Raw genomic sequence first — 26,710 nt, forward strand, 5'->3', positions numbered from 1 at the left:
CCCATGAGTGCCTTTTGGGGAGCACAAGTGGGGAACACCTTGCTTCAGGAACCATGCAGGGTGCACAGCACCTGCAGATGTAAGGAAGTGCCAGACCAAACAGCAGCCATGGCTGCTTTTGTCAAAGCTGGTGGAAGTGTGTAGGAAGTGAGAGGAGTTTCTTCATTTTTTTCTCCCACTGCCTAAGAGACTCAAGCTTGCCTCTCCCATTGCCCATGAGATCATTGCAGCTCTGTGCTTCCTGTCTCTTGAAGGAAGGAATTTGTCCCCACTCTTTGGTTCTGTGTCCTTTTGACTGAGGAGAAATCAAGATTCGATATATTGCAAGGATGATTGTGATAGTAAAAGCAATGACAAGCTGCAACATTCTGTGCCCGAGCAGTCTGTGCAACATGCTGTAAATAAAACACTGAACTACAGGCTTTCAGATGATAAGAAATATTGAACAAGCATCTCACTGAGCACTGCCTGTTCTGTGCACTGAATAAAGCACTGGGCCTGTGGAAAAAATAATAATTTTTATTGCAGATAAATAGGGTATCAAAATGGCAAAATAAAGCTGCACAAATAATATTCTTTCTAACATTTTCCAACTCTGAGGACAATAATTCACCTTGTAATGGAGGCTTTTATATGTCCCTTTCCTTGTGTAATTGACACATTCTTGTTATTAAATATGTTGTACTCCTTTAAATTTTATGTGTGATATTCAACATTTACAGAATTTAATATTTCAGTTGTGTCATTTATTTTCTTCTCAGTCATATAGTTTTAGTACACTGGAGCGAGGAAGTGTATATTAGATGAAAAGAATTGCAGAGGTTGGGTAAGTTAGGACACACACAGAAAAAGTGCGCAGGGCAGCAAAACTAAGCAGATTGTCCTGGTGTGTTTGCATGCTCATAAATCTGGAATAACTCCTGCACAGTTGTAACAGGTTAAGTACCAAGGCCATAGTTTGACCATACAGTCAAGCTGGGTTTAGATATCCTCATTCAAAACCAGGGTTGAACAATGGTGCAAATTGCTCCTCTGACATAAACTCACTGTGCCAATTCAAGCTGTTCAGGAGGAGTCAGTAAATTCTTTTTGTACCAAACTTGGTGTTTGTGCTCTGCATCACCCTTGCCCATCAGATATCACACATGAACACATAAAAGCAGTGGAGGCTGGTATGTGCCTTAGCTAATTCATGTGGCCCAGGTTCACCATGGGTCATATTTGCATTGCCAGGCCACCTAGTCACCTGCAGACCTGGTACTGAACAGCAGCGGAGTTGTCAGGAGGGGCTGAGCCATTTTTCAGCCTACCTGAAGATCTCAGCTGCCCTTCTGCTCCGTGGCCTCAATGGGATGCTCCTCTCCTCTGTGCTGAACCTCAGTGGTCAGTTCACGCATTCAGTCTGTTTCCATGGTTCGTTTCTCTTTCAAAGCTGACGTGCTGTTTGATGTTGCCTCCTACCAACCCCTGGTAATAATATATTTTCTGATAGTCTCTTTGTAAATGAACGGAAAGTGTTCGTTTTTACAAGCAGTAAAGAACTGCTGTTTGTAACTCCCACATCCATTTTTAAGAAAACAGAAAACAGATTTCTTATTGAAGGTGAGAGAACATTTTCTGTGACAAACATGACATCCAGATTCTTCCTTACGCATATGACTAAAACAGTACATCTTTTTTTTTTTTTTTTCTTTGACTTCACTCATCAATATGTGAGCTATTTCTCTCATCAGTGTTAGGAAAAAAAAGTATGACTATATGGGTGGCTTGGTGTAGCACAAGGATGGCTGAGTCAGACCAAAGGTCCATCTAACCTAATACCTTGTCTGCAACGATGGAGAGTCCAAGGAGGATAAGAACAAGGCAAGCATGTAATGACATTACTCCTGAAAATACTCCCCTGGTTGAAAAATTCAAGGTTTGAGAATTTCTTCCCTGCTGGAGATGTCTCTGTATTTAATAGCTCTGGATGGGTTTGTCTTCCATGAACTAGTTGAGTAACTTCTTGAACTCCTTTTTCATTCAGCTGTTTTTACAGAGCATGATTGTTCTAAGACCTCTTTTAGGAAGCCAAAGCTAAATCCAGGATAGATTTAACAGAACAAAGTCCAGTTGAAATACTGTAATATTATAACTGCTATAGGGTGTCTAGAATTGAAAGTTATGCCAGAAATTTGAAAATAATTTCTGTCTCTCAGATTTGTTAAGAAAGCCTGAACCAACAGTAATGCACAGGGATAAAAACTGAGCCCTTAGAAAGTCTGTGTATCTGGGATGCAAAAAAGAGACAGATCCAGTTTCAGTGAGGTAAAATTAAGAAGTAACACAATTCCATGTCCCAGTAGCTTGTAGAAGGAGAGGCACAAATGAGGGCAGTGCTGTGACAATGGCCTGTGGGGAAGCAGCCACCTCGGTAAAACAACACATCTCTTGATGAGACCTGCACCCCATGCTCCAGCCCTCAACGTGCCCTTCTGAGTCAGCCACACAGCCCCTGCTCCCACCCTGGCAAGCAGCAGCATATCTCTGTCGCTGACAAGGGCTTGGAGTGGCACCATCCAACTCCCACTCAGTTTTTCTCTGCAGCCATCTCGGTGTGCAGAGAAACTTGGTGCAGGAGCAAATGGTCTTAAACTTAGCTAGGAGAAAGTCTGGTTTTCTTCTGTGTCAGCCCAACAGCACATGGAAATGCTCTGCTCCCTCTGCAGCTCCTCCAGGCATAAAGTTATGCCACTGCTGTGTGAGGACACAAATAATGAAGGGAAAAAGGAAGAAAAGAAATAGAGGGAAAAAAAGGAAATAAAGTGATGCCAAAGAATTGAGAGTGAAGCTAGAAGGAAAAGAAACAGAAAACACATACGTAAGAAAGTAAGAAAGAAACACTGCAATATTTGTACCTCTGATGATTCCCAACATTGTCTTCCCAGTTTCAGTGTTGAAATTGTGCTCAGGATTCACCAATTTAGGAATTTTATTCCCAGATCGTTTGCTTCAAGGCATGTATCATGGATTTTTAATTAAAATCAGGTGTGTTTTTAAATTTAAGATTCAGTCTCTGCTATGTGTTTTTGTAGACTGTTGATTTATTCTGTATATTCTCTTTACTGGCCTTTTTACAATAAATGCAGGCATGTTTAGGAATTTAAGAGAATTACATTTAAGACTGAAAAACTGTTTCAAGAAACATATGTATTCTTCTCTCATTGTCTGGTTTGTTGCTGTTTGCCCAGCATTTGTTGTAAATATTTCTTCCCGATCTGTTGAGAGTACTGGGACAAAAATAATAATAAAAAAAAGGGCAATTAGGGCAAAGTTATAATTGTCTTTACACAATTAAGGAGAAGGAGAGCCTGTACTGTCCCCTCCTACTAGCTCCTCTCCTTCCAACAGGGCAGGCTGGGGTGCATGCCAGGGAATGCTTTGGTCTGGGAAGGGGTGCTAGACAGGTGGAGTTGGACTTCTGGCCTCTGAGAAAAAATATTTCCCTGAGGACTTTGGGGAGATGATATGGCTTGGTGGCCACTGGCCCGAGCCCTCACCTGTGGGTCCTGCTGTCGGACATATGATGGATGAGGAGGGATGCCCGTGCCTGCTTACCCCCCTCACTGCGGTGGCCCCCCTACGCTGCCAAGTCTTTTCCATCGATGCTCAGGGAATACTAATGTGACCCCTGCTACACCTCTGAGGATCCCTGATGCTTTTCCAAAGTGCGATTTTTTGGTGATAAATCCCTGCTCGTGTACTGCTCATTGTTCCTAGTGGTAAAAGCATTGTTACTGGAAACAGCATGGAAAAATCTCTGAAGTGAGTTATTTTTAGAGCTGTGGTTTGCATGAGCGTGCTTAATGCTGGTGTATTTATTAAGGCCTTGGAGCAAATTAAAGTGTCATGACTGCAGGTCTGTGTGCATGCAAACTTCCTTTTCATCCAGGCAGGGCTGTAGTTTAGCCTGAACATACAGCAGCTGCTGTATCAAGATGGAGAGCAGGGATACAAGTGCTAAACAGCACTTGCTGAGGCTATTGGGATGCATAGTTTTGTCATATATGAAAAATGATACAATTATAAACAAAAATTTTACTTTAAAAAAGCCTGTTGAAAAGGAACATCTTCAAAGCAAAAAACCCAAACCAGATTGTTTTGCACCCTTTCCTTTTTTTTTTGACTAATTTTACTAGGCAGGTAGCATATCCTCAGTGGCTCAGGGGACTCTGATGAGATTTCTTTTGTAAATTCAGAGGTTTTACTTATGTTAAATTATGTAATATTCAGTGTGTGTATCACAAATAAGACTGATGCAGACTTAGTAATCTCTGTTAGATAAAAGACTGAAACACTGAAGTCATTAAAACTGTAGAAAAATGTTCATGATATCATGATATTTTAACCTGAATTCTGCTTTCCTATTTGCATCCCTGCTATATTTGTATTGACAGTAATATTCTGTATGAGACAGAAAGCAATTTACAGTCTATAAAGAAATCCTAATGAGTGTTCTGTATTCAAATCTTTGTGTTATTTAGGATACACATCAGCAACTTTGCTCCTTGTTAATGCAGAAGTATTTTTCATAACCTTGTCATTATCCCAGTTCTCTTAGAGCAAGATAAGTTAGTGACCTAAAGAGTACTCTGGCTCTTCAAAGGTAAGGGAAAAAATCCTCCACTTGCAAAGATAAAGATTCCTAGATATTCCATTAGATATTCCTAGACCTTAAGCTCAGTTTCAGATAGGTTTTGTCTCTGCTGCCTGAATTCAGGTTCAGCATCTGCACAGATGTTCACTAATTTCCATGAGAGATACCTCTGAAAATAAAGTCGCACACACGATTCCCCTGGCCTTTAGTTCAGAAAGATGCTAGATCATGTTGAGTCTCAATGTCACATGTCTCTGTGGGGAAAGACTGGAAAGCCTAGCCTATTTGCATATGTGAGAGGGTATGGCAACAGTCTGCTGCACTAATGTATGAGGAGAAGGTTATTTTACAATAATGAAATCGCAATGATGATAACCTAAAAAAACCCAAAACAAACAAAAAAATTCCTTCTTGTTTTTACAGACAGAAAAGGAAGAAGGAAGTTAACATCCACTCTGAGAATGTAGCTGGATTTTAATAAAGGCTGGATGGCTTCATGGCCCCTAAAAACATTTATATATAAATGACTGGAGATAATAAGGCTAATCAAATGTCATGCTTCAAGTAGTCAGTTCATAGCCTGAAGGGACTGGGAAGTGCTTTTTTGCCATGGTGCAGATGTGCTTCATTGATTAGGATTTGCCCATTTCAGAGGAAAGTTGCAGAGCCACAGGCATCCATGATGGCTTGCTGTAGCCAGTATTCTTATGGAGTCCTGTCAGCATCTTGGCTTGTGTGAATGCACAAGTTTTGCAGAAGCCTGGACTCTGCCATCAGCGTGGGTTAAACATGATGGTATCATACAGCGCTACTGCTGAGCGATCATGGAAGCTTTGTTTAAAGTTTGTGCTGCAGATCAAGGTGCAGAGATTTATTTGAATGAGTTAGCAGATTGGTGGTTTTGTGCCGTATCTACAGGGTTGAATTCGTATAATCCCTAGCTAGTTTTCCTGAAAGGTAAAGAATATTTCATAAAAGCTGTTTAGAAGCCTGGGATTCTTTATTTTATCTTATTAACTTTTTTCTCAGAATATAACATCCACAACCACTAGTGGTACAGTGCAGTCCACAGCCTGGCATGTGTGTCTGAGCCTGATTAATTAAGATTTGAGGTCAGAAGAAGGAGATGGTCTGGTTTCTGTTAGGTATTCCAAAGTCAAACACATGATAAATAATAAAAAACATCACAGAGCTACAATTGAGTTAAGCAGATGAGGACTTATAACACTGTCTCTGTAAGACATTCAGAATATTAAAGCAAATAACAAGGTATCCCAAATAAGATTTGTTTTTCATATCTGCAGGGAGTTGAGAGGACAATGAAAATAACTTTAATGCCATTTATACCTTAACTGTGGTGCCTACGGGATGCATTCATAGAGAGCTGAAATCACTCACAGTCGCTTACTTTGCGCTTAGCCTACAAATTACAATACAACATAGAACCAGACTGCACCTTGGAGTGTGAGCTGAGAGTGTGTGTGTGTGTGTGCATGTGTGTAAAAGGTCTCATTTTGGCTGTTTATTGCAAGCAGTGAACTCGGAAAAGCTTTATCAAAGTTCTTTGTGTGCCAAGTATGTAGTGGAAATTGTGCATAAAAACTGACCTGCTTTCAAATTGCAGGTTTTGTTGTATGAAATTCTATCATGAAGTCAGTTCTAGTAGGTAAAAGCTTACTAAAAGCTAAGATACCATAGTATCTGTAGGCAAAATCTTTATGACATCAAGTTTTGGAAAGCAAGTTGAGCTTTCGCTAAGATTTGGGGAAGATTAGAGTGCCCCCTTGTGGAGGTTTTGTGTACGTAGGGGTGTGGAGGAGGAAGATGGCAATTTCACTTATAGCTTTGAGTTGTATTATTCACACCAAACATTTCTGTGTTTGCTTAGATGCTATCGAGTATTTTAGTGAAACACAAAGCGCAGAGTGAAATGGAAAGTCAGCAGTCTATCGTGAAGCGTTCAGTTGAAATACCTGTCATCTGCTTGCTTAACATCTCATAGGAAAAAAACATACCATTACATCACAAGAGAAATTTTATGGGGGGGAAAAAAAAAAGAAAAAAAGCGCATTTTTAAATTTTTTTTACAGCTGGGCAATTTCCTTAGGTGTTGTGAACTGTATCAATGTATGAATGGGAAAGACTACTTTTACAATGTTTTCATTAGTAAAATCACCTCAAATTCTTTTATATCCATATTGTCATGTTGTTTACGTTACAGGAAGCAAATCTCAAAAGTTATGACTAAATCTAGTTGTTTTAAAAACTCAACATGTAGGACAAGAAAATGACTGTAATGCCTAGATGTTGTGATGATCATTTATAATTTATGGTCATTATGCTTCGTGTCAGAATTAATAAAGGTTTGAGGCAAATCTTGGAGAGAATAAATTGATGTACTTTCAAAGGGATTTCAATTACTGTGCCTTTTTTATTGTTAATTACTTTATTAATTGAGCAGAATTACTGTACTGATTCAAAATGCATTGCAGTGAAAAATCCCACAGAATCTTTATCTGAGCATCCCAGACTTGGAAAAGAGTGCCTGCATCTGAGGTATCAGTTGGAAATCAGAGAAAGCTCAATTAGGGAGGCAACCTGGTTGCATGCCACTTGCAGTTCAAACTGGTTTCCAGTAAAGCTAACTACAGAGGAACACTGGTGATGCTGGTGCTGCATGTCTTACCTAGCCAGAAAATAAAATGGGACAGCAACAGCTGCTTCAGAAACCAGGAAGAGGATAAAAATTAATGTTCTATTTGAATTTAAAATAAATATTTTTGCTTTGGTTTAGACCTAACAAAATCTGACTGAAGAAATGTAAATGTCAGAAGATTTAAGGATCTGGCCACATTTTATTTGTTTTTTTCAGGGGCTCTTTGAAGCTGAATTTTACCAGGCAGGTGTATTCCTGCAGGCAGCCAGGACCCTTGTGATAAGAAATCTCTCATAATTCTGCATAAAAGTATGTAGGTTTTTTTTTTTTCTTTAGAACCATTACAAAAGGCCCCATGTTGTTTAAGTTACCAAATAGGAAGGAGTTCTGCATTCCCATCCTTTTACAATGGAGGTGGGGGAATGCTCAGTTGCAGAGGCAGTAACTTGCCCCATGGATGCTCCTCCTGAAACAGGCATTTACTCTAACCTTGTTGGCAACTGCTGAGAGACTGCGACCTGATTGGGAGGAAGGTGTTTTGTGGCTTGTCCTGTGTGCATGAGGGATATTATGAATCCTGCTATACTAAGTTGTTACCTGTGATTTCAGACTTTTTCAGGAGAGTCTCTTCCCAAATGAGTTTCTGTTACCCTTAGAGGCTATATTGGCAAAACAAGATTGAACTGTAGGTCACTTGTGCAGCACTGTCTCTAGGTGTGCTCCTCTCTTGTCCCTTGCCTGTCATCACCTTTCCTTTTCTCTGGCCAGCCCTTGTTTCTGCTGCCACTTCATGCTGTGGGTCATCCCCTAAGCTCGTTTCTCCTGTACATCTCTCTGAGAAAGACAAGTTCAATACTTCCTTCCCAAGCTGGGGCTAGTGCTAGCTCTGGAAGGAGGCAGGTAGTACAATAGTGCCAATACACCCTTATTTCATTTTGCATTCTGTGCAGTGGCACAGCAAAGGCTGAGGGAAAAGAAACAACATTTTTGAGTAAAGGTGTCATATGTACCCCAGATTTACACAGTTCTTTTGAGACACAGCAATTATCTCTGCACAATAGTGATGAGATAGAATGGGGGCGATATGAGCAATGGATTCCTCCCTTGCCAGTCCCAGCCACAAAGGATTTATTCTTCTCCCTGGCACAAATGCCTTGCATATCTTTTAAGAATCTTCTAAGACATAGAGCATAGCTATTGCTTTTGAATAGTATTTCCTCCTGTGTGTGCTCACATGCTGTGTCTTACAAGGTACAAGGTTTTTCTTATGCATGTGCTTGATAGAACAAAGAAATTCTTATTGTTTGAATTATTATTTCATTTTGTGTTTATATTTCTTTCAGTAAGGCTCTTGCTACTTCAGTCCTTTCAGCAATTTAAGGAATACTTAGAACAACTGAGCTTGATATAATTTAGGCAAAGAACAAAAATCTCTGGATGGAACTTTGTTAGATTTGTGTCTCATCAAGAAATGATTTACAATTTGTATCAAGTTTGTTTGATGGAAAGAGGCTGATTTGTTTTTCCATCAAATCGCCTCATCTGTGCATTTCGATTCCAGACTGCTTCTCTCTGAAATAAATTGTCATTTCCCCATCTTAACCATCTCCTGTGCTCTCACATGCAGCAAAGCTGGAGCCACCATTCTCAGCCTCTGGCCTGTGACATGTAAATATCCAGCATTTATCTCTGATAGGAGAAGAGAGATTCACATTCAATAAAGTGTTTGATAGACCAGCATCTGCAAATTATTATGCAAGGCAGAGACATGAGGGTGAGCTTGAGAATTTTCTGGTGAACAGGAAGCTGGTAACAAAATGGCATGTGCTGAAAGAGGAACTTTCTGCTTTAAAGGAAGGTTATCAAGGGCTGGTTTTAACTCTGATCCTATTTCATATTTTCACTAATGATGTTGGCACTAAAAGCTGAAGTATGTTAATGGCATTTGCTTAATGACCTTGAAGATTTCAGAAAAATAGGTGGAATGAAGTTTGGTAATTCAAAGTGCATGGTCATGCATTGCAAGCCAGCAGAAACAGATTTCCTCTATCAACTGAGTGCTTATCAGTCAAACTGGGAGAGTGGAAAGACATCTTCATTCACAGAATTAGAAAATGGTTTGGGTTGGAAGGGACCTTAAAGACCATCTAGTTCCAAGCCCTCCACTAGACCATATTAGCTTGCAACAGAGTATGAGTTTCCAGAGTTTTGTGGCCCCATAAAAAAACAAATGCTATGTTAGGATGTATCAGAAAATACAATGTCAGTAGAGATAGAAAATATTTGTTGTACAAGACACCTCTTAGACCTCATGTGAAATTTCCCCAATTCTAGCCATGTATAGTGAAATTTGAAGTCGTGGAAGTTCAAATGCCAGGAAAGGACTTCTTGGATGATCAAAAAACAGAACCAATGTCATGAGTTTCTTACTTTTGTAAACTTCCTATCAAAAGCTAGCATGGAAAGCTGAGATGTTGGAAAACTTAGGGTGCATCTCTGAGTGGAGCGATCTAAGCATGACCCAAGGGTTTTGGGGACTGCAGTGGTCACTTTGGGTTTGTCTTATCAGAGGAGACAGCAGCAACTAGTTCAGCTTTGTAAGTTGAGAGGTGTAATTGCTCTCTGATTTTCGACTTAGATGCTATTTCTCCTTCTCTGATGTTACATTTATGAATCCCCTTGCTATATTTTCAGTGTTAGCCCAAGGACAACTGGATCTAAGTAGACTAAGACCAGGTTTAGTCCGGGAATAAGACTCATGTTCCTAACTGTAAGAAGCAATCTTCATAAGCTCTTTTAGTAGCAGCTATAGCATGAAAAGGATGTTTCAATAGGGGCTAGGATGCTTTAGTAAGGGGATAATTGAGTGCTGTTATCTATGCTGGCAGGGAAGGGTACTGTGATGGCTCTGAGAACCTCCTTTTGCTAAATAAATCGACTGACTGTGACTTTTTCGTATCTGAGCTCTTACTATTCTGTGATTTTCTTCACTGGCAATGAGACTGAGCTTACCTACATATTTGAATACAGAGTTAAATGCCCAACTTTATGCTCTATGTTTGAAAATTTGTGCCTAATCCCAAAGGCAACACACAGGAGGAAAAACCTACATTATCTCAGAAAGCTCACACATATTCATATGCTATTCGTGTGCATTTTCTAAAATACTGGGATTAAAACCATGGGTAGCTACATAATTTCATTACTCTAGGAGCTGTTCAAAATGCAGAATTGTTACCTGTGAACAGAATTAATTTCTTTAGGGACATGTAGTATCTGCACTGTCCTCTCCACTTTCTAGAGACTCTATATTGAAGAACATGTCATTGAAATAAATATTCCTGAAATTGCTCAATAATTCAGAGTGTGCTGATTCAGAGTGTTATAGTCCTAGTTAAAATCATATTAAAAAAATCCCAAACCCTTAAATGGCAAAGCATGTCCCCTGTGGCCTGCCTAGGGTAGCCAGGAAAGAACAAGAGAGAATAGGGATGATCTAGTTGGTGGGTCTTTCTGGTCTGATGTGTTGTCTGACAGGACTGTACATTTGGTGACAGCAGATTTTGCACTGTCATCCAAAATCAGAGAACCCCTGGGGTGGGAAGGGTCCTCAGGAGGTGTCCAGTCCAGCTCACTACTCATAGTGTGGTCACCACTGAACACAGATGGGGTTGCTAAGGGCTCTGTCCAGTTGGGTCTTTAAAACCTGCAAGGATGGAGGATACAGAGGTGCTTCTGACAAAGATTTCCAATGCTTAATTATTCTCGTAATGAAAATTGTTTTCCTTATATCCTCCCCTTTTTCAATTTATGACCATTGTCTCTCATTAGCTATCCCACCATGCACATCAGTGAAAAGCCTGGCTCTGTCTTCTCACTGACCTCCTCTTAGATACTGGAAGGCTGCAGTTTCTCATCTCCACCTAATGTCTTAGACACAACTTTGAAATACTTAATTAAAATCTTCATCCTCACAAGTTTATATTCTTCTATGTCAACAAAAAAGTCTCAACACTTCCACTTTCCTTTTGCAGCAGTAGATCCCAAGATCCATTTTCACTGATGATTTTGAAGGGTATGTGGCAATGTGATATGTCAAGAATGTGGTTATTATTTTCGTCATTATCCATTACTTTAAAAAATAAAAATTACAGTCACCACAACTGTGGTTTTTACCATTGTTAGCAGTACAGATGGAGTGCTGGATTTTGAAACTCATCTTTTTTCCATATAGCATGAATCTAAACCAGTGCTATGTTCAAACAGTTTAGCTAGTATCTCACTCTACTTGTATCTTCATATGGCTCTACACCATTGTTGAATTTCTTCTAACTTCAAATCAAGGAAAATTAGACTCTTGAGATGGAAAATTTCCTAATGTTGTACCTGCAGCATTTCTGTTGCTACAGGATCACTGTCTTTCTTCTACCCTTCTTGATTACCCTAAATCATTACTGTTAAAAGTTGTTTGATGTCAGAGTGACTGATCTCTAAAAGACAGTCCTTGTCATCTCTCATTCTTTAATCAGATGAAGGACACTAATCTTATGATCAACAGCCATGCAAAAAAAACCAAAAACAAAACTTTCCTGGGTTTTTTTTTCATAGCATGGATACAGAATTTAATCTGATATTTCAGAGGATATTTTTAAGGGCTTGCAATTTTTAAACAGAAAAATTGGAGTTTTATAATGAAAGCACCTACCATGGCCAGCTGCATCACTCCAAACACCACTGCCTGTATTGGACAGCTCCCTGCTGGTTTCAGAGCTTGCCTAGATGTGTAGCTTATATGTAAACCACTGCATTTAGATATTTTACCCTGAAAGTAGCATCTAGTCCCTTCTCTGAGCAGGCATATCATACCGATTTAGCTGCGCATTATGTCACTGGAGTCATGAAAAGTGTAGTTAACCAACAGACGCTCGTGGCCAACTTGGAAATAGGAAACAGTAGCCAGTTTTTATTCTAGTTGGATTCAGAGCTATGGGACAAAATCTCAGAGGAATAATGAGGCATAGCTAAAATTTTATATTTTGTATCTCAAAATATAAGTTGGTTTATTTTATTTTACTTTATGCTATTTTATTTTGGAGCCCCTGGTGGTCTAGTGGTAAAGGCGCGGCGCTATCACCGCCGAGACCCGGGTTCGATTCCCGGTCAGGGCCACTCCCGGGCAGGTGGGGCTCGTTAGCCCTTAAAGGCAACCCACCTACGTCCTAAGGACCTCGCTGCCACCGTCCAAGCTCGCTTGGCCCCGGCAGATGAACCTTAGGATTAAAGAGTGGGCTCAGTTCCGCGCACACTGTGTCTCACCTAAAAAATCCAATGCACAGGCTGGAAGGTGTAAAGACCTTCCCCGGATCTTCGCTCGCGAAGACTGGCCATTATTATGCTATTTTATTTTACTTTTATTTAACTCTATCGAAGTCAATGGCAAGTTCTCCTTTATTATGGATTTAGTGTCTATAGGACATTACAGCCACTGTTTTAAGTAAGTACGGTGCTCATCATCCCAGGTAAAAAGAGCAGAAGAAGTGGGTGCTCCAATCCTCTGAGAAAACCTCCAATTAGCTGTTTTTTCTATGTGCTGAATAGGTAACACATGTGGTAAGAGTAGACAATCTAACTTTTTAACAGTGATGGCTGTTCTTTCAGTAAAAGACTTGTAAAGAAACCCATGAAAACCTGAAAGGACAGCTAATAGTATTAAGGTCACAAACTTATGTAAAGGATCTCTTAGAAAACCACTCCATCACAGTGACAGATGATAAGCTTAAGAAGCCTATGTGCTGTTGCTATATCATCTTTACAAAGTTTGTGGGACAGCTAGAATTTATCTGTCTGGCTTGGTGGATAAACTGTACGATGCTTCCTGCAGCCAGATGGACATGCACATAGTTTGTGCTGTTTTACAGCTTTTTTGTTACAGTGCTGTTGTTCTAAGAATGAATAAGAAGTGTACAGTCTGTTCTTGTTATGTTGGGCAGGTTATTTGTAAATTAAGCACAACATGGATGCAGTGACACTCTGCACAAAGAGGCTGCCAGCCTTGAAATGATACATCTGCATTTCACTAGGATGACTTCGACCAGTTTGGATCAGCCCAACAATGTTTCTTTGATTTCTGCCTTCCCCCATCATTCTTGTTGCATGTTCTTGTTCCCTGATTGTTCACTGTTGTGTTATCTTTATTTTTGTTTCATTTGTTTACCCTCTTCATTTTACCATTACCCATACTGGTGATACTTTGCACGAAGAGAGGTTGCTGATTGCTGGTTAACTCTTTTACTACCTCTGAGAATTTGGGCTTCAGAATAAAAATGGGAGGCATAAGGCTTTTGTTCACATAATGCCGATCCTTATTAACCCTTCATGTTGCCACAACCTCTGTTTTTAGCAGAAGCCTGCTGACAGGATGGCTTTTGCTGGGTATTTCAGGAGCACTCTGACTTCCACAATTAAAGCTGCAAACTTCTTGTCTCCACTTGAGTCATAAACTTGACTAGGGCTTTTATTTTACTTGCTACCAGGAAGAACCAGAATGTGGGTGGTTTTATGATGCACCTGGATTTTTCAGTCATTTCCTTTCTTCTGTCAGTGTTTTCCAAAATGTTCTCTGGTGACTCTTTCTCTCAACCTCAGATATTCCTCCGTCTCTGCATCAGCTGCTGTGAGCACACTGTTCTCCTTTTATGAAGATGCCATTCATCCTTCTTCCCCAGGAGGTCCCACAGGATGTTTTTGTTCTCAATGGGCGGTGATCCTTCACGTATTTAGCAAATCTCCCTCAGCTGGGACATCTGTTCCATGGTGATAGAAGAGGCAAAATGCCCTGGCTTGGGATCACCTCTGCTAAATAGCAGACTCTGCTCCTCTGAAATTAATTTCTAAACCAGAGCAATTCTATTGAAGGATTAATGTAAGATTAGAGTATTTATATTAAAATACCTTATAATGTAGAAGAAATACATGTTCTTAGGTTATAACTAGAAGCTTGTTTTATCTGTTCTGTTAAAGGTTTTCTTTGCCTAATGCTAATGAAGAGATTGCATTTCATGCAAGTAGGACTGGAGTCTTAGGAATTACCAAGTGCTTTATCATTCTAGTGTAAACAGTAATGTGCAGCCCACGCTTCACACCTGATGCTTGTTTGGGCCTTTGCATGAATCATCAGGCCCTTGCTCTGACTATCATGGTGCTTAGCACCTGTCCAAAACATCAACTATCCCATAGTGACAGCTCCAGTAATTCATTAATTCCAATACATTATGCTCAAAAGGAGATTGTTTAACCTGAGGAAGTTATATAAAGTTTCCTTTCAGGTAACTGTGACTAGTGGCCTGGTGTTTGAAATGTAATCTGAACTGTTTGTGCTTGTCTGTGTGTTTATCTAGTTACAAGATACATTGGCAAACACACACATGCATTTAATATCATTTTTCTGTCATTGACAGCTGTAACTTATGGCCAGATTTCAGTGTAAATTTTTACATGCACACATACACATGCATACGCTGATACATATATTGATATATATCTATCGAGAGATATATACATCTATAAATAATTTGCATGGGGTTTAAATAATTTGTAATATTTTGTGTAAAATACCTTCTCACTGACATGCCAGTGTATTCTTCTTGTCTAGCCTGCAAGCACTGAGTCTGTCTGTGAGAGTAGTTTGAGTAACGCAGGTTAAGAGTCCATTGAAATGAAGCCAATAAGTCTGTGATGAGTTTGCTTTGTCAGACAGGGTAACAGAAGTGATTACTTAATGTTTCACTCAGAATTTCCCACAGTGGGTAGCCATGAAGTTTAGCATAGCCACGTAAGCATGAGCATGAGTGACGCAAGCATGTCATTTACACTGAAGAGAACAAGTGCACATCCGTTTTGAGAGTGGCTGAAGCATATTCAGTGTTTAGCTAACTTAATGCTATGTTACCGAACAGAGAAGAAGGGACAGACTGAAGACCATACTCAGTTTCATCTTTTTATGAACTGCTTCTTGTCTTTATTACGAGCTGACTCCTCAGCCATTCCTAGTGTGATTGAACACTTGCGTATGAGGCAATGAAAGCTCTGAAATGCTTTTATACTTAATCCATAAATGTCAACATAAGAGAGCAATTTCCTAAGATAATGTTTATAACTTTCCAACTGAAACAAACATGCACGACCTATGTATTTTTACTTATATCATTATTCTAGAGACATGAAAGAAAACTTTGTGCATAACTGCGGTGCAGCATCCCCCCAGTCCTCTGTGTAGCATGTGACATAGTGTCATCTGGACAGTGCTCAGGATTAGGTGGGAGAAATCTTAAGGTCTTCCAACCTCAGGTTGGTTAAAAGGGTGACAGAGAGTCACAAACAGAAAGTTAATCAGAAATCTGTAAAATGTGAATGCAGCATAAGCTATTAGTAACTCAGAAACTAAATCTGTATCAAGCTGCTGTTAAAGATTGTCTGCCAGGTAAAGAAGCCATTCAGTGGATAGCACAAGAAGGCAACTCTCTGAAAGCTGCAGAAACCAGAAGCAGATTAATCAGGACAGTGAAAACAGATGCAGAAGTCAGGTAGTCGCAAGGAGGAGCAGCAGCAGACTGACAAAAGTTTCTGTCTGGGTCTGCAGAAGGGAAGCTGCGGATGTTATACAAAGATGCACTCTTCTCATTTCCATGCATTTGCTTCATAGACCTGTTTACTGTACATCAAACATATTTACATATCCAGGGACGAAATGGAAATGATTGATGCAAAGGAGGTATTTTTGTTAATTGTTGTTGCTCTGAGTCATGCCTGACTGGGACTGCTAGAGGTGGGTGAGGAAAGACAGAACTATTATTAGAGGTATAAATAACTGTCAAGAGCAACTTCTAAACCCATCTGTTACCACATATTAACATCCAAAACTATCTGAAAAGAGGAGGAGCAGCAATACAAGGACTGGAGCCGATGCCATATCTCTGTGGATGTAGATGTTGGCAACTGCCTCTGAGCCTTTGTCCACCATTTTTCATTTCTGCTCCCTTGGAGCTTCAGTCATTTTTGGTCACAACCCTATCCATGCCTGCTGGATGTTGCAGCAAGAGTGTCTTACACTCAAGAGTTGATGAGTGTTTGGGAGTTGGGCTATTTTATCTGCACAAAACTAGTGAAATGTGCCCCCTTTTTGTCCTCTTAGTTGGAAAGCAATCCTTAATGTGCTCTCATACTTACAGTGTAGAGCCAAGATGAGGTGATCATCCAATCTGAGAAGAGAAAGCTGTACCTGAAGTGCCCAAAGACAGTACTCTTCAGAGTGGAACTATCCTGCAGAGCACACAGGGGGATTCCTGCTACTTCCTGCTCTGCAAGACTAGAAAAGGGATTTTGGAAATACCTGTCTATGAATGGTTGTGGGATCCTTGGGTTCACTGTTGTTGTGGGCTGTGTAAGTAACTAAAGGGGATCTAAACAGCTGAAGTGTGGTTTGACCATGTGTGAGTAGCAGTCAGAAAGCCCAAGCTCCAAATGGTTTTGGAAGTATCATCCTTCGGAGTATCATTCAATTCTAAGACAAATCATAGTTTCCAATGCAAGCGGTAATGAAAATGCATCCATGGCATTCCCTAGATTAAATCCTTCCACCTGTAAAGCTTCTGCTGTGAAATAATTCTTGAAACAGCTGTTTCCATTAGATAGCAGCTCAGGAAATGACCCTGCAGCAGAACATAGTCCATAGTTTGGCCTCACAGCCTTATTTCAGAAAATCCTGTAGGTGGAGAACTCGGAATGAATAGGGACAAAGCATTCAGACCTGTTGCCTTTTCCTTTGTCTACACTGGGAAATATATCTGCATTTTTAGGAATATGGAGGGAAATGTATATTTTTATGACAAACCTAAGGCTTGTGGAGATGGTGAATCTTTAGTAGCAGAAAGTGTGTGTTACCTGGAAAATCAAAGTAATCATCTTGGAGATTGTTATAAATTTTGAGATTTTTCATCCAGTTGGAGCTAGGTCTTTATTACATGGCTCTCTCAAAATGTTGGTTTGTTCACAGGATAACTTGTCTTCAGCAAGCTTGCTTTTTGCTTACTTCCTTTGTCCTTCCCTAGGCTCAAGAAAGAGTAATGAAATCAGACTTTTCTTAAGAAATCTTAGGAATTATGATTTATTAATGTATTGTTTGCAGTCAGATGAGTCATGCAAACTCACGAGCCTATTTTTGAACCAGACTGTGTGTTAATTTTAGTAATGAGTCTTTTTCTGGTTATTTTAGTGACAGAAATCATGAGTATTTTGTTTTTAGTTTGTGTTTATGATGTCACCTTATAATTCAGGTGAGTTATTATTGAGTAAAACATTTCTCAGTAAAAAAACGTCAATCTGTGAAAGCCTTCTTGATGCATATTCGATTGCAGTCCCTTTCAGCTTGCCATAAATAGACGTGCAAACTGGATTTCATAGCTAAAAGATGAACTGAAAATGCAAGTTCTGTAGTTATTTGCTCTATTTCAAATGAATATATCATGGTGTCTCTTTTGTAGTCTTGACAGGTGAGCTTGAATAATGATAGTCTTTACACCAACAAATGCTTTTGTATTACACAATTATAACTAATTTCAATCAAGCACTTGTCTAAAATTGAGTCATATGAATGGATTTTGGGTCTGTTATTATCTTCACTCCAACCCACTTAATAATAGGGTTTTTCTTAAGTAGGTGGCTCATGCCAGTCTTCCACATGGTATTATTTTTAGCATTTGCACCATCCACATGAAATTACTCATGTTTTCTTATATAGTGACCAAGTGCTGCACGGATTATCATCTTGTGCATCTTGTGACACATGTGACTCAGTCCAGAAGAGATTGTATCAATCTCTTTTCCCACTGTTACGGAGGGTTAACACTTCAAAGTAGAGGGGTTATTGGTTGCACAAAGTAACTGTGACTGAAAAGTTGATAGGTCAAGGTAATTCTGTTTCTCTAATAATGGCTTATTTCCTTTCATATTTTTATTTTTCTCCCAGTTTACCTTGTACTTTATTCCTGATATTTATGAAGCTTTTTCTGTCACAGAAGTAGCCACTAAAAAGTGCCTACATTACGCTGGAAAAAGTGAAGGGTGTGATGCCATTGTCAGGTAATGTTTTTATTGGAGAATAAATAGTGAAATCTACTGAAACCTTAAAACTGCGTTTAATTATATATTTCAGGAATTTCTATTACATCACAATGCTGAGGGATCCAGTGTCAAGGTACTTGAGTGAATGGAAGCACGTCCAGAGGGGTGCGACGTGGAAAACCTCCCTTCATATGTGCGACGGAAGAAGCCCAACGCCAGACGAGCTGCCTACCTGTTATGAAGGAGATGACTGGTCTGGAGTCAGTTTACAGGAATTCATGGATTGTAGCTACAACTTGGCCAACAATCGCCAGGTGCGCATGCTGGCAGACCTCAGCCTGGTGGGATGCTACAACCTGACTTTTATGAATGAGAGTGAAAGAAATATGATTCTTCTCCAAAGCGCCAAGAACAATCTGAAAAATATGGCCTTCTTTGGGCTGACAGAATTTCAGAGGAAAACACAGTACCTCTTTGAGAGAACATTCAACCTGAAATTCATTTCCCCATTCACCCAGTTCAATGTTACGCGGGCCTCCAACGTGGACATTGGGGAGGACGTGCGGCAACGGATAGAGGAGCTGAATTTCTTGGACGTGCAGCTGTACGAATACGCGAAGGACCTGTTCCTGCAGCGCTTCCAGTACTCCAAGCAAGAGGAGCATCAGAAAAACCGGCTAAAGAGGCGAGAGGAGCGGCGGCTGCTGCGGGAGCAGAGAGTTCACCAGTGGCCAAGGGAAGAGGCAGCACAAGTAGCCATTACTGAAGATTATAACAGTCAGGTTGCAAGGTGGTGATGCTCCTCCACCTTGACTGACCAGTGAGAGGATCAGAGAGTTTGTGCAGCTTGGCTACCTGGGAGTTAGCCAAGAAAGACCTACTGCTTTGGTAAATGAGACCTCGTCTGACGACAACCCCTCCTTGTCTCAGTTTTTCTTGTTTTCTGCCAGTGAGAATGTATTGTTTTCTCAATAGGTATTGATTAGTGTTCCTAAATGGCAGTAGAATAAGATTCTCTGTCCAAAAAGACTTCCTTCAAAGCCCTAAGCTATGAGGATGGGTTGAAGAGAGAGCTATATCCTTTGCATTAACAGATGTACCCTGTACAGTCTGAGCTACTAAAACTTGTGCAGACATGAATGAAAAATTGGGAAAAAATAGCTGGCTTGGCTCCTTTGTGACATGAGAGCTGGTTTATTTTGTACTGTTCATTGTAACTGTAGTGCATAACTTTGTAGTGAATGAAATGGAGGAAGGTACACGTATTGCCCACCGAACTTCTACATGCTGTGTTTTGATTAAGGGAGGAATTTGGTGAGGTGATTAAAAAGACCTAGAAAGTGTAGGATTGGGGCATTGCTTGTTCTGTTCTGTTAACCAGCAATCAGAGATGGTTTATAGGTGAAGTGGTGAAGGGGTTAGATTATTTCTCTGCAGATCCTGAGAGTACCAAACCCAGCCAGATAGCAGCCATCTTTCTGAGTGTGTGTGGCAAAGGCAAAGCCATGAGACATGAGGTCCACGTGGCAGCTGGGCACACATCCTGGAGATTATCTGGCTGGAGGCAATGAAATCTGCCTTCACATTCACAAAAGGGGTCAGGCAAACTACAGAGAAGAGGGAAGAGAGAGCAGGAAAAGCTTAAATATCAGTGTGACATTTTCCAGATTTGCTGTAAAAGCCTGGAGATATATTGTCTGTGAAGTTAGGCAGGTTTATGATATTGTCTATTAAAATACATTGATACCAAGTGAATACAATTTAAATTGGTTTTCTCTCTAACTACAGTAGTGGCTAAAAAAAAAAATCAACTTTCATTTTTATAGGATACATAATGGAGATGTGGAAAGTCTTGATATTTATTACTCTGTATGAAGATTCTTTGTAAATTTATTGTTTTCATGATGAGAGATCTGTATCTGTTTCTCTTCCTTGTCTAGAAAAATATTCAATGGGTTCTTCCTCCACGTGTTACATTCTTGTGGCTAAACTGCATCTGTTTATTCCAACATTTTATGTTTTTTTCATTTGTAATAGTGACATTTCAAAAAGAGGGTCCTGTGTACCATAGATCTTCTGAGAGAGTCTTTTTCCTTCTTCTTCTAGTATAACTGTAAAGCATTAGGAGGAGATTTCTCTAAGTGCCTCAACGTGGCTGCTAAATCGAGATGCTGAAAGTATATTATTGCATGCATGAATGGCTTTTACCTTACAGATTTGCTAATTAGAAGTACTGGAGTACCTGATGTGGATGCACATTTCTCATTTGTTTTCAGAATTTGAGGTTTCTATCCAGTTGGTTAAAAAAAAAAAAAAAAAGTGTTACAGAAAAAAAGAGGCTAAATTTGAAAATTTGTTCCTTCATTTCCAAGTTGGGGTTTTTTTGTGCATGCTGTAGCTTCTTTTCTTCCGACAATGCTCTTGCTACTTATCTATGCAGGATACCAAAAATAAAATCTAATGATCCCATTGAGAGTTAATGGATACAATAATACATTAAACATGAAGTATCATAAGAGCATGAAGAAGTGAAGAGGGATACTGGGATGATACCTCATTATCAATGTAGTTCATTAGCAATACACTGCTTTGCATCTGACTGTCTGATTGTGCTACTTTTGGGGTGAGCAGCAGTGGGTTTTGGTCTCTAATACCTGTTCCATTGGTGGATCACGTGCATCTTTTCCAGCCTCTGCATTCAGAAGGGAAGATGCAGGACTGTGGATTGTTATTCTCCTGTTTGAGCATGGGATGTCTGCCTTAGAGAAGAGTGAGGAGCTCTCTAGACTCCCGAGTGGTGCTGCCTGGATCCCCATCGCTTGGAAGAGGCACTCAGACACCTCGCTCTCACATATGGACACCTGCCTTCAGAGATTTAAATTCAAATCTTCACAGTCAAGGACCGAAGCTCACTCTGGGTGTCCTGGCTTCAGGACAGTGAGGCCATGAAGAGCTAAGCCTGACCAGCATTCTTGCACCTTTAACTCAGTGCAGGTAATTCACAGTGGTATGAAGTACTAACCACTTGCACCAGGGCTTTAGGCTGGGCTGGCCCTGACCCTGCAGAGGAAAGGAGCTTTCTGGGTGGTGACACAGGGATGAATGGAACTGTTGCATCTCCCCATTCCCACATTTGTTGCTGCATCTTTCTGCAGACACATAGCAAGAGAGGGGAAGGATGTTTTTGCACCTGATACTCTATCTCCAGGATTTGCAGGTGCACTTCTTGTTTCCATGTGCACAGGGAGCTAGGGGTTCTGGGAAGACCCTAAAGGGCAGGAGAGAAACCATCCATGTGGGAAGAGAGATGCAAGGCCAAATTCACATTAAAGAGGAAGGTAAGTGAGGAAGTAAAATCAGTTCCAACTCTTTTTTTTTTTTTTTCTTTGTAAGGCATCCCTTTCTCTTCCTCATAAGTGCAAAAAAAATGTGTTCCCTTCCTCATGTGCCTGACTCCTTCCCCAGCAGACCATCTATCTGTGCTGCTCACAGCAATGGGGTCCTCACTTTTCATTTAGAAAATGCAGTGCTATCTTTTTAGGGGAGAGGAAACAGCGCTCAGAAGTGCTTCTCTGGAGCCTCACCAATGACTGTAATCATCAGTTTCGGCTGTCTAAGGACACCAGTTGTTCTCCAGACTATTCCTTTTGTCTGATACAAAACAAAGCCTAATGAGGAAAATCTAAGCAGTCTTTAGGCCCTTTACATTAGCTTTAATAGTTTGGCAATATCTTCATGCAGTGCCTACCCTCTTCATCAGTCATTTCCCAGGAGACAAGATTAGGTCCTGAAGAGCTGTTAATGTGCTGTGACATATACCTTAACACTTGGGATTTAGTTAAAATTGAAGTTGTTTTGTTGGATTTTTTTTTCTCTGGAGCCTGTGTAGCAGATAGCCCTGGCTGTGCAGGAATAGGTATGTTGGTTTGTTGGTTTTGGGGTTTTTTTGAGTGGGGCAGGCAGCCAGAAGGGAAGATCTTGCCCAGAGCCCCTGGGACTGAAGGACCTGGCACCTCCTTCCCCAGCTCCAGCAGTAGATCAAGCAAAATCACTGCACCAACAATCCTGTTTTTCTTAGCTGAATTTCCTGGCACATGACAAATAAAGCAGTTTGGAAATACTTTCAGGCTGACTTCTAATACACAGGCTTGCAGCTTTTTCCTCTTGGATGCTGTGCTTGAAATAATGTAATGCAAAAGCAAAAGAAAGGCCTTGCTTCATATCTCTGTTATTCCAGGTTTTCATTGCTCTGACAGCATGGACTTCGCTGTAATTACACTGACTCATATAAGATTGGAGTGCAGCATGTTTCTTTCTAAACCTTTACGAGCAACAATGCTATAGGATTTCTGTCCATCTTTCTGGCATTATTTTGTTGCTTAAACAAGGTAATTTGGCTTGTGCTACTGTGTTGCTGAAACAAATCTCATTATTTTGTAATGGAGATGTACTTACTAATCCTTCCCATCACATTCCCAGCATTGCCTGCCTTTTACAGTTGCATAATTACACTGTAAGCTTGGAGCGGACAGAAAAACATGATGTGTCATTTGAACTTGTTTCTGATAATTCAATGTCTAGTCCAAAAACTCAGCTTATGGCCTTATGGACCATACTTTATTGAGGAATAATAATTTGTCTTCTCTTTCCCACTCATCAGTGATAACAGTAAAAAGCTTTTTCACGATTGTGATGGTTTGACCTTGGCAGGACTCCAGGTGCCCACCAAGACACTCCATCACTCCCCATTCCCAGCTGGATGGGGAGAGACAATAAGATGCAAAACAACTCATAGGTTGAGATAAGGTAGTTTACTAAAGCAAAAGTGCAAGTTTGTGCATGCACAAGCAAAGAGAAAAAGAAAAATTTATTCTCTACTTTCCCTCAGCCACTTCCCGGTAATCAGGGCTTCAGCATGTGTAGTGGTTGCTCCAGACGGCAAACATTGTAAATAATGAATATCCATCCCCACCCCCCATTCCTCTTCCTGTTCTTACCTTTTATATTTGAGCTCACATCCTATGGTATGGAATATCCCTTTAGTTAATTTGAGTCAAATGACCTGGCTATGTCCCCTCCCAGGATACTGCCCACACCCTCCCCCTCCCACCTACTGAGAGGGGAGAGAATGTTGAGAGACAGCACCGGTGCTGTGCCAGCACTGCTCAGCAGTAGCCAAAAAAAGGTGTGTTACCAACACCCTTCCACTACCAACAGAAAGTATAACATGTGAAGGCTACTGGGGGAAAATGAACTCCATCTCAACCAGACCCATTACAACCACGGAGAAAGAAAAAACACCATTTGCGATCCTGAATATTCTTCACTGCAGTTCTGTTAATAGTGAGGCTGTGATAGCCTTGCTAGGCATTCTACTCAAAACGCAGCAGTTATTTGCTCTTCATTAAAAGCAGAAGTACAGAACAAAAAAGTGATGGAAGTCAGATCCAAAGCCAGACTTCATAACTGTTGCATATCTATTCAACCAAATGGCAGGTCACATCACCTTTGCATGTGGAGATCTTTCACATTTGACATCTGCTACTAGAACAGGACATTTCTTAAGTTGGTCTTCTCATTAGCATGTGCTTCCTTCTGCCCTAGAGAGTTCTTTTTTGCCACCTGCACTCTTGTATCAGTTATGAGCATTGATGCTTTAAAACTTATCTCACTTTTTTTTTCCCTCTGTTGCTCTTCCCTTGCTACATATGTAATTTTTAGGTTTTGGTCTTGGATAAGGACTATCTTTCCAAGTTGGTGGAGACTACTATGTACAAGATGAACAATCACAATAAAATCATTCTGCTAGAGCAGTATTCTTCTTACATGTGGCAAAAGCACACTCGGAAAAGGTACCAAATTTGCACTGTAACACTTCTTTCAGTTTGGTTCTTGTAATAGTTTCTTTGTCTATATTTTGTGGAGGAAAATGGGTTCCATAGCTTACAATGTCCTTGGCCGCCTTCTTGGCCATATCACTATCTATGTGATTTCAAATAAATGTTGGAAATGAAGGGAAAAATAAAGAGTTCCCATTAGTTGCCATATTTAAGATGAAAGGGTCAATTAATAGGCTGTAAATTACTTTATTCTCTAGGAATTTCCCTTCTGTTTATGTGCAATAATGTTTGTGAACTCTGCTACTAAGAGATTGTATTGTGAGTAACCATATCTATTTTCATTCCTATTTACAAGATAGTTTGTAGACCTAGGGATTTTCATTGATGTAAAGCACAATTTAATGAATTATTTAATGTATTTAACCATTGTGATGCCAAAAGCAATTGTTTTAATTTATTTATTTGTTGGTGGTTTTATGTAAAATGATGCTCATTAAGAGATCTGTTAAAAATGAAGAAGTTTTGTTGGGTATTGTTGGGTCCATGAATTACTTATGAGCAGCAAATAAACATTGTTTGTGTTTTTGAAACACTTTACGATTCCATCTTATCTACATAGCCATAAAAATGACTAAAAAGGCTTCTATATTAGTAAAAATCCTCTGTGTTCTTTTAACAAAATGTACATGGAAGAAAATAATGTTGATATAACTTAGTATTTAATTATCTTGGGGCCCAATACCAAATCTTTTGTTTCCAATTGACTTTACTGGGCTTTATCTCAGATTGAATTAAAACAAGAGAGTTGAGACTTGAATAGTCACCAGCACTAATTCAAGTGACCCCAAGTGTCAGAATTTCTTCACTTGAATTGAATTAAGACTGGAGCATGCAAATAGTGGTAGTGAAATCACTGGACTTCATTTCTGCTCCAGCAGCGCTGAGGATCAGTCCAAACTGCCAGGATAATCTCATGAGCTCCTGTGGGGAAGGACGAGAAGTTGCAGTCTGTTGCTGCATTGTTAGCTTCGTACGTGTGTCCTTTTATCCTCTGAGGATACGTGGACCTTGGGAGGAACTGATTGCTTTACAGTCATAACTGCTTCATATAAGTACTTTAATACAGTCAACCAGGACAGGAATGAGAGCATGGTGGAGCATGGACAGACCTGCGTAAGGAAGAAACACTGACCTCTCTTTTACGGAGTAATTGAGGCTCTCTTTTAGGTCTGATGCTTCCAACAGTAGTCTGGGCCCCTGTTCTGTGACTGTTTTATCAAACCAAAACTTTTACACATTTCTCAGTTTTCCCAGAACAAGTATTGCAGACACGCCACCTCCCTGGAGATGACTCTGGTTAAAAGAGAAGGCCTTGCTATGGCAAGTTAGGATATAATAACTATGATCAACCCCTTTTTGATCCAAGTCAACTGACCTCTGCTAAGTGCTCTGGAAAGCTATATTAATGGTAAAAGAAAATACATAGTCTGCATGAGAAATTACTCGTGGGACACAACAAAGACTGCATTTGATGAGGGTAGCAGAAGAAAGGAAGCTCTCAGAAGTTCTGGTTAACTTAGTTTTCTTGATTGTTCTTCACAGCAGCTTAGATTCAAGCAGCTGCTGTTTAAAAAGAACCATTATATGTGAGAGCTCCTGACACAGCTGGTGAGTGACACAACCAGGGCGTCACTGCACCTGTTTCTGGTGAACAGAGAAGGGCTGGTGGGTGATGTGACAGTCAGAGGCTGTCTTGGGCACAGCCATCATGAAATGATAGAGTTGTCCATTCTTGGAGAAGTAAGTTGTGGGGTCAACAGAACTGTTACCTTGGACTTCCAGAGGGCAGTCCTGAAGGGCAAAGGACTCCAGGAGGGCAGACTTGCTTCAGGAAGGAAATCCAAAAGGCACAGAAGCAGGCTGTCCCCATACACTGAAAGATGAGCCATGAGAGTAGAACACCAGTCTGGCTGAACAGAGAGCTTCGGCTGGAACTCAGGGTAAAGTACAGAGTTTATGACTTCTGGAAAAAGGGTCAGGCAACTCAAGAGGGCTACAAGAATGCTGTGAGGTTATGTGGGGAGAAAATAAGAAGGATGAAAACTCAGCTGGAAAGTAATCTGGCTACTGCCAATAAAATACAATAAAAATGTTTTTATAAATACGTCATCAACCAAAGGAGGGCTAAGGAGAATCTCTTTCATTTTTTAGATGTGTGGGGAAATAGTGACAAAGAATAAGGAAAAGGTTGAGGTACTTAATGTCTTCTTTACCTTGGTGTTTCATAGTAAGACATGTTGTCGCTGACATACCCAGCCCCTGAGCTGGAAGACAGGGATGAGGAACAGAATGAAGCCCCAGCCCAAGGGGAAATTGTTAACAACTGCTACACCACTCCGGCACACAGAAGTCTATTCGCCTGGGTGGGATCGACCTGAGTGTACCGAGGGAGCTGGCAGA

At 40.3% G+C, this 26,710-nt stretch overlaps 1 protein-coding gene across 1 annotated transcript in view; it reads left to right on the top strand.

Annotated features, from left to right (window-relative positions):
• The window catches only part of HS6ST3 (heparan sulfate 6-O-sulfotransferase 3), a 294,751-nt gene extending 269,909 nt beyond the window's left edge, over window positions 1–24,842 (top strand). The window contains 1 exon segment of the mRNA XM_050332462.1: window positions 18,502–24,842. Within this exon segment, the coding sequence (XP_050188419.1) occupies window positions 18,502–19,207 (706 nt within the window). The 3' untranslated portion in view covers window positions 19,208–24,842.
• Window positions 24,843–26,710: the final 1,868 nt, after the last annotated feature.

Source organism: Myiozetetes cayanensis, unplaced genomic scaffold (genome assembly GCF_022539395.1).
Source record: "Myiozetetes cayanensis isolate MyiCay16 unplaced genomic scaffold, myiCay2020 scf5-8, whole genome shotgun sequence".
NCBI lineage: Eukaryota > Metazoa > Chordata > Aves > Passeriformes > Tyrannidae > Myiozetetes > Myiozetetes cayanensis.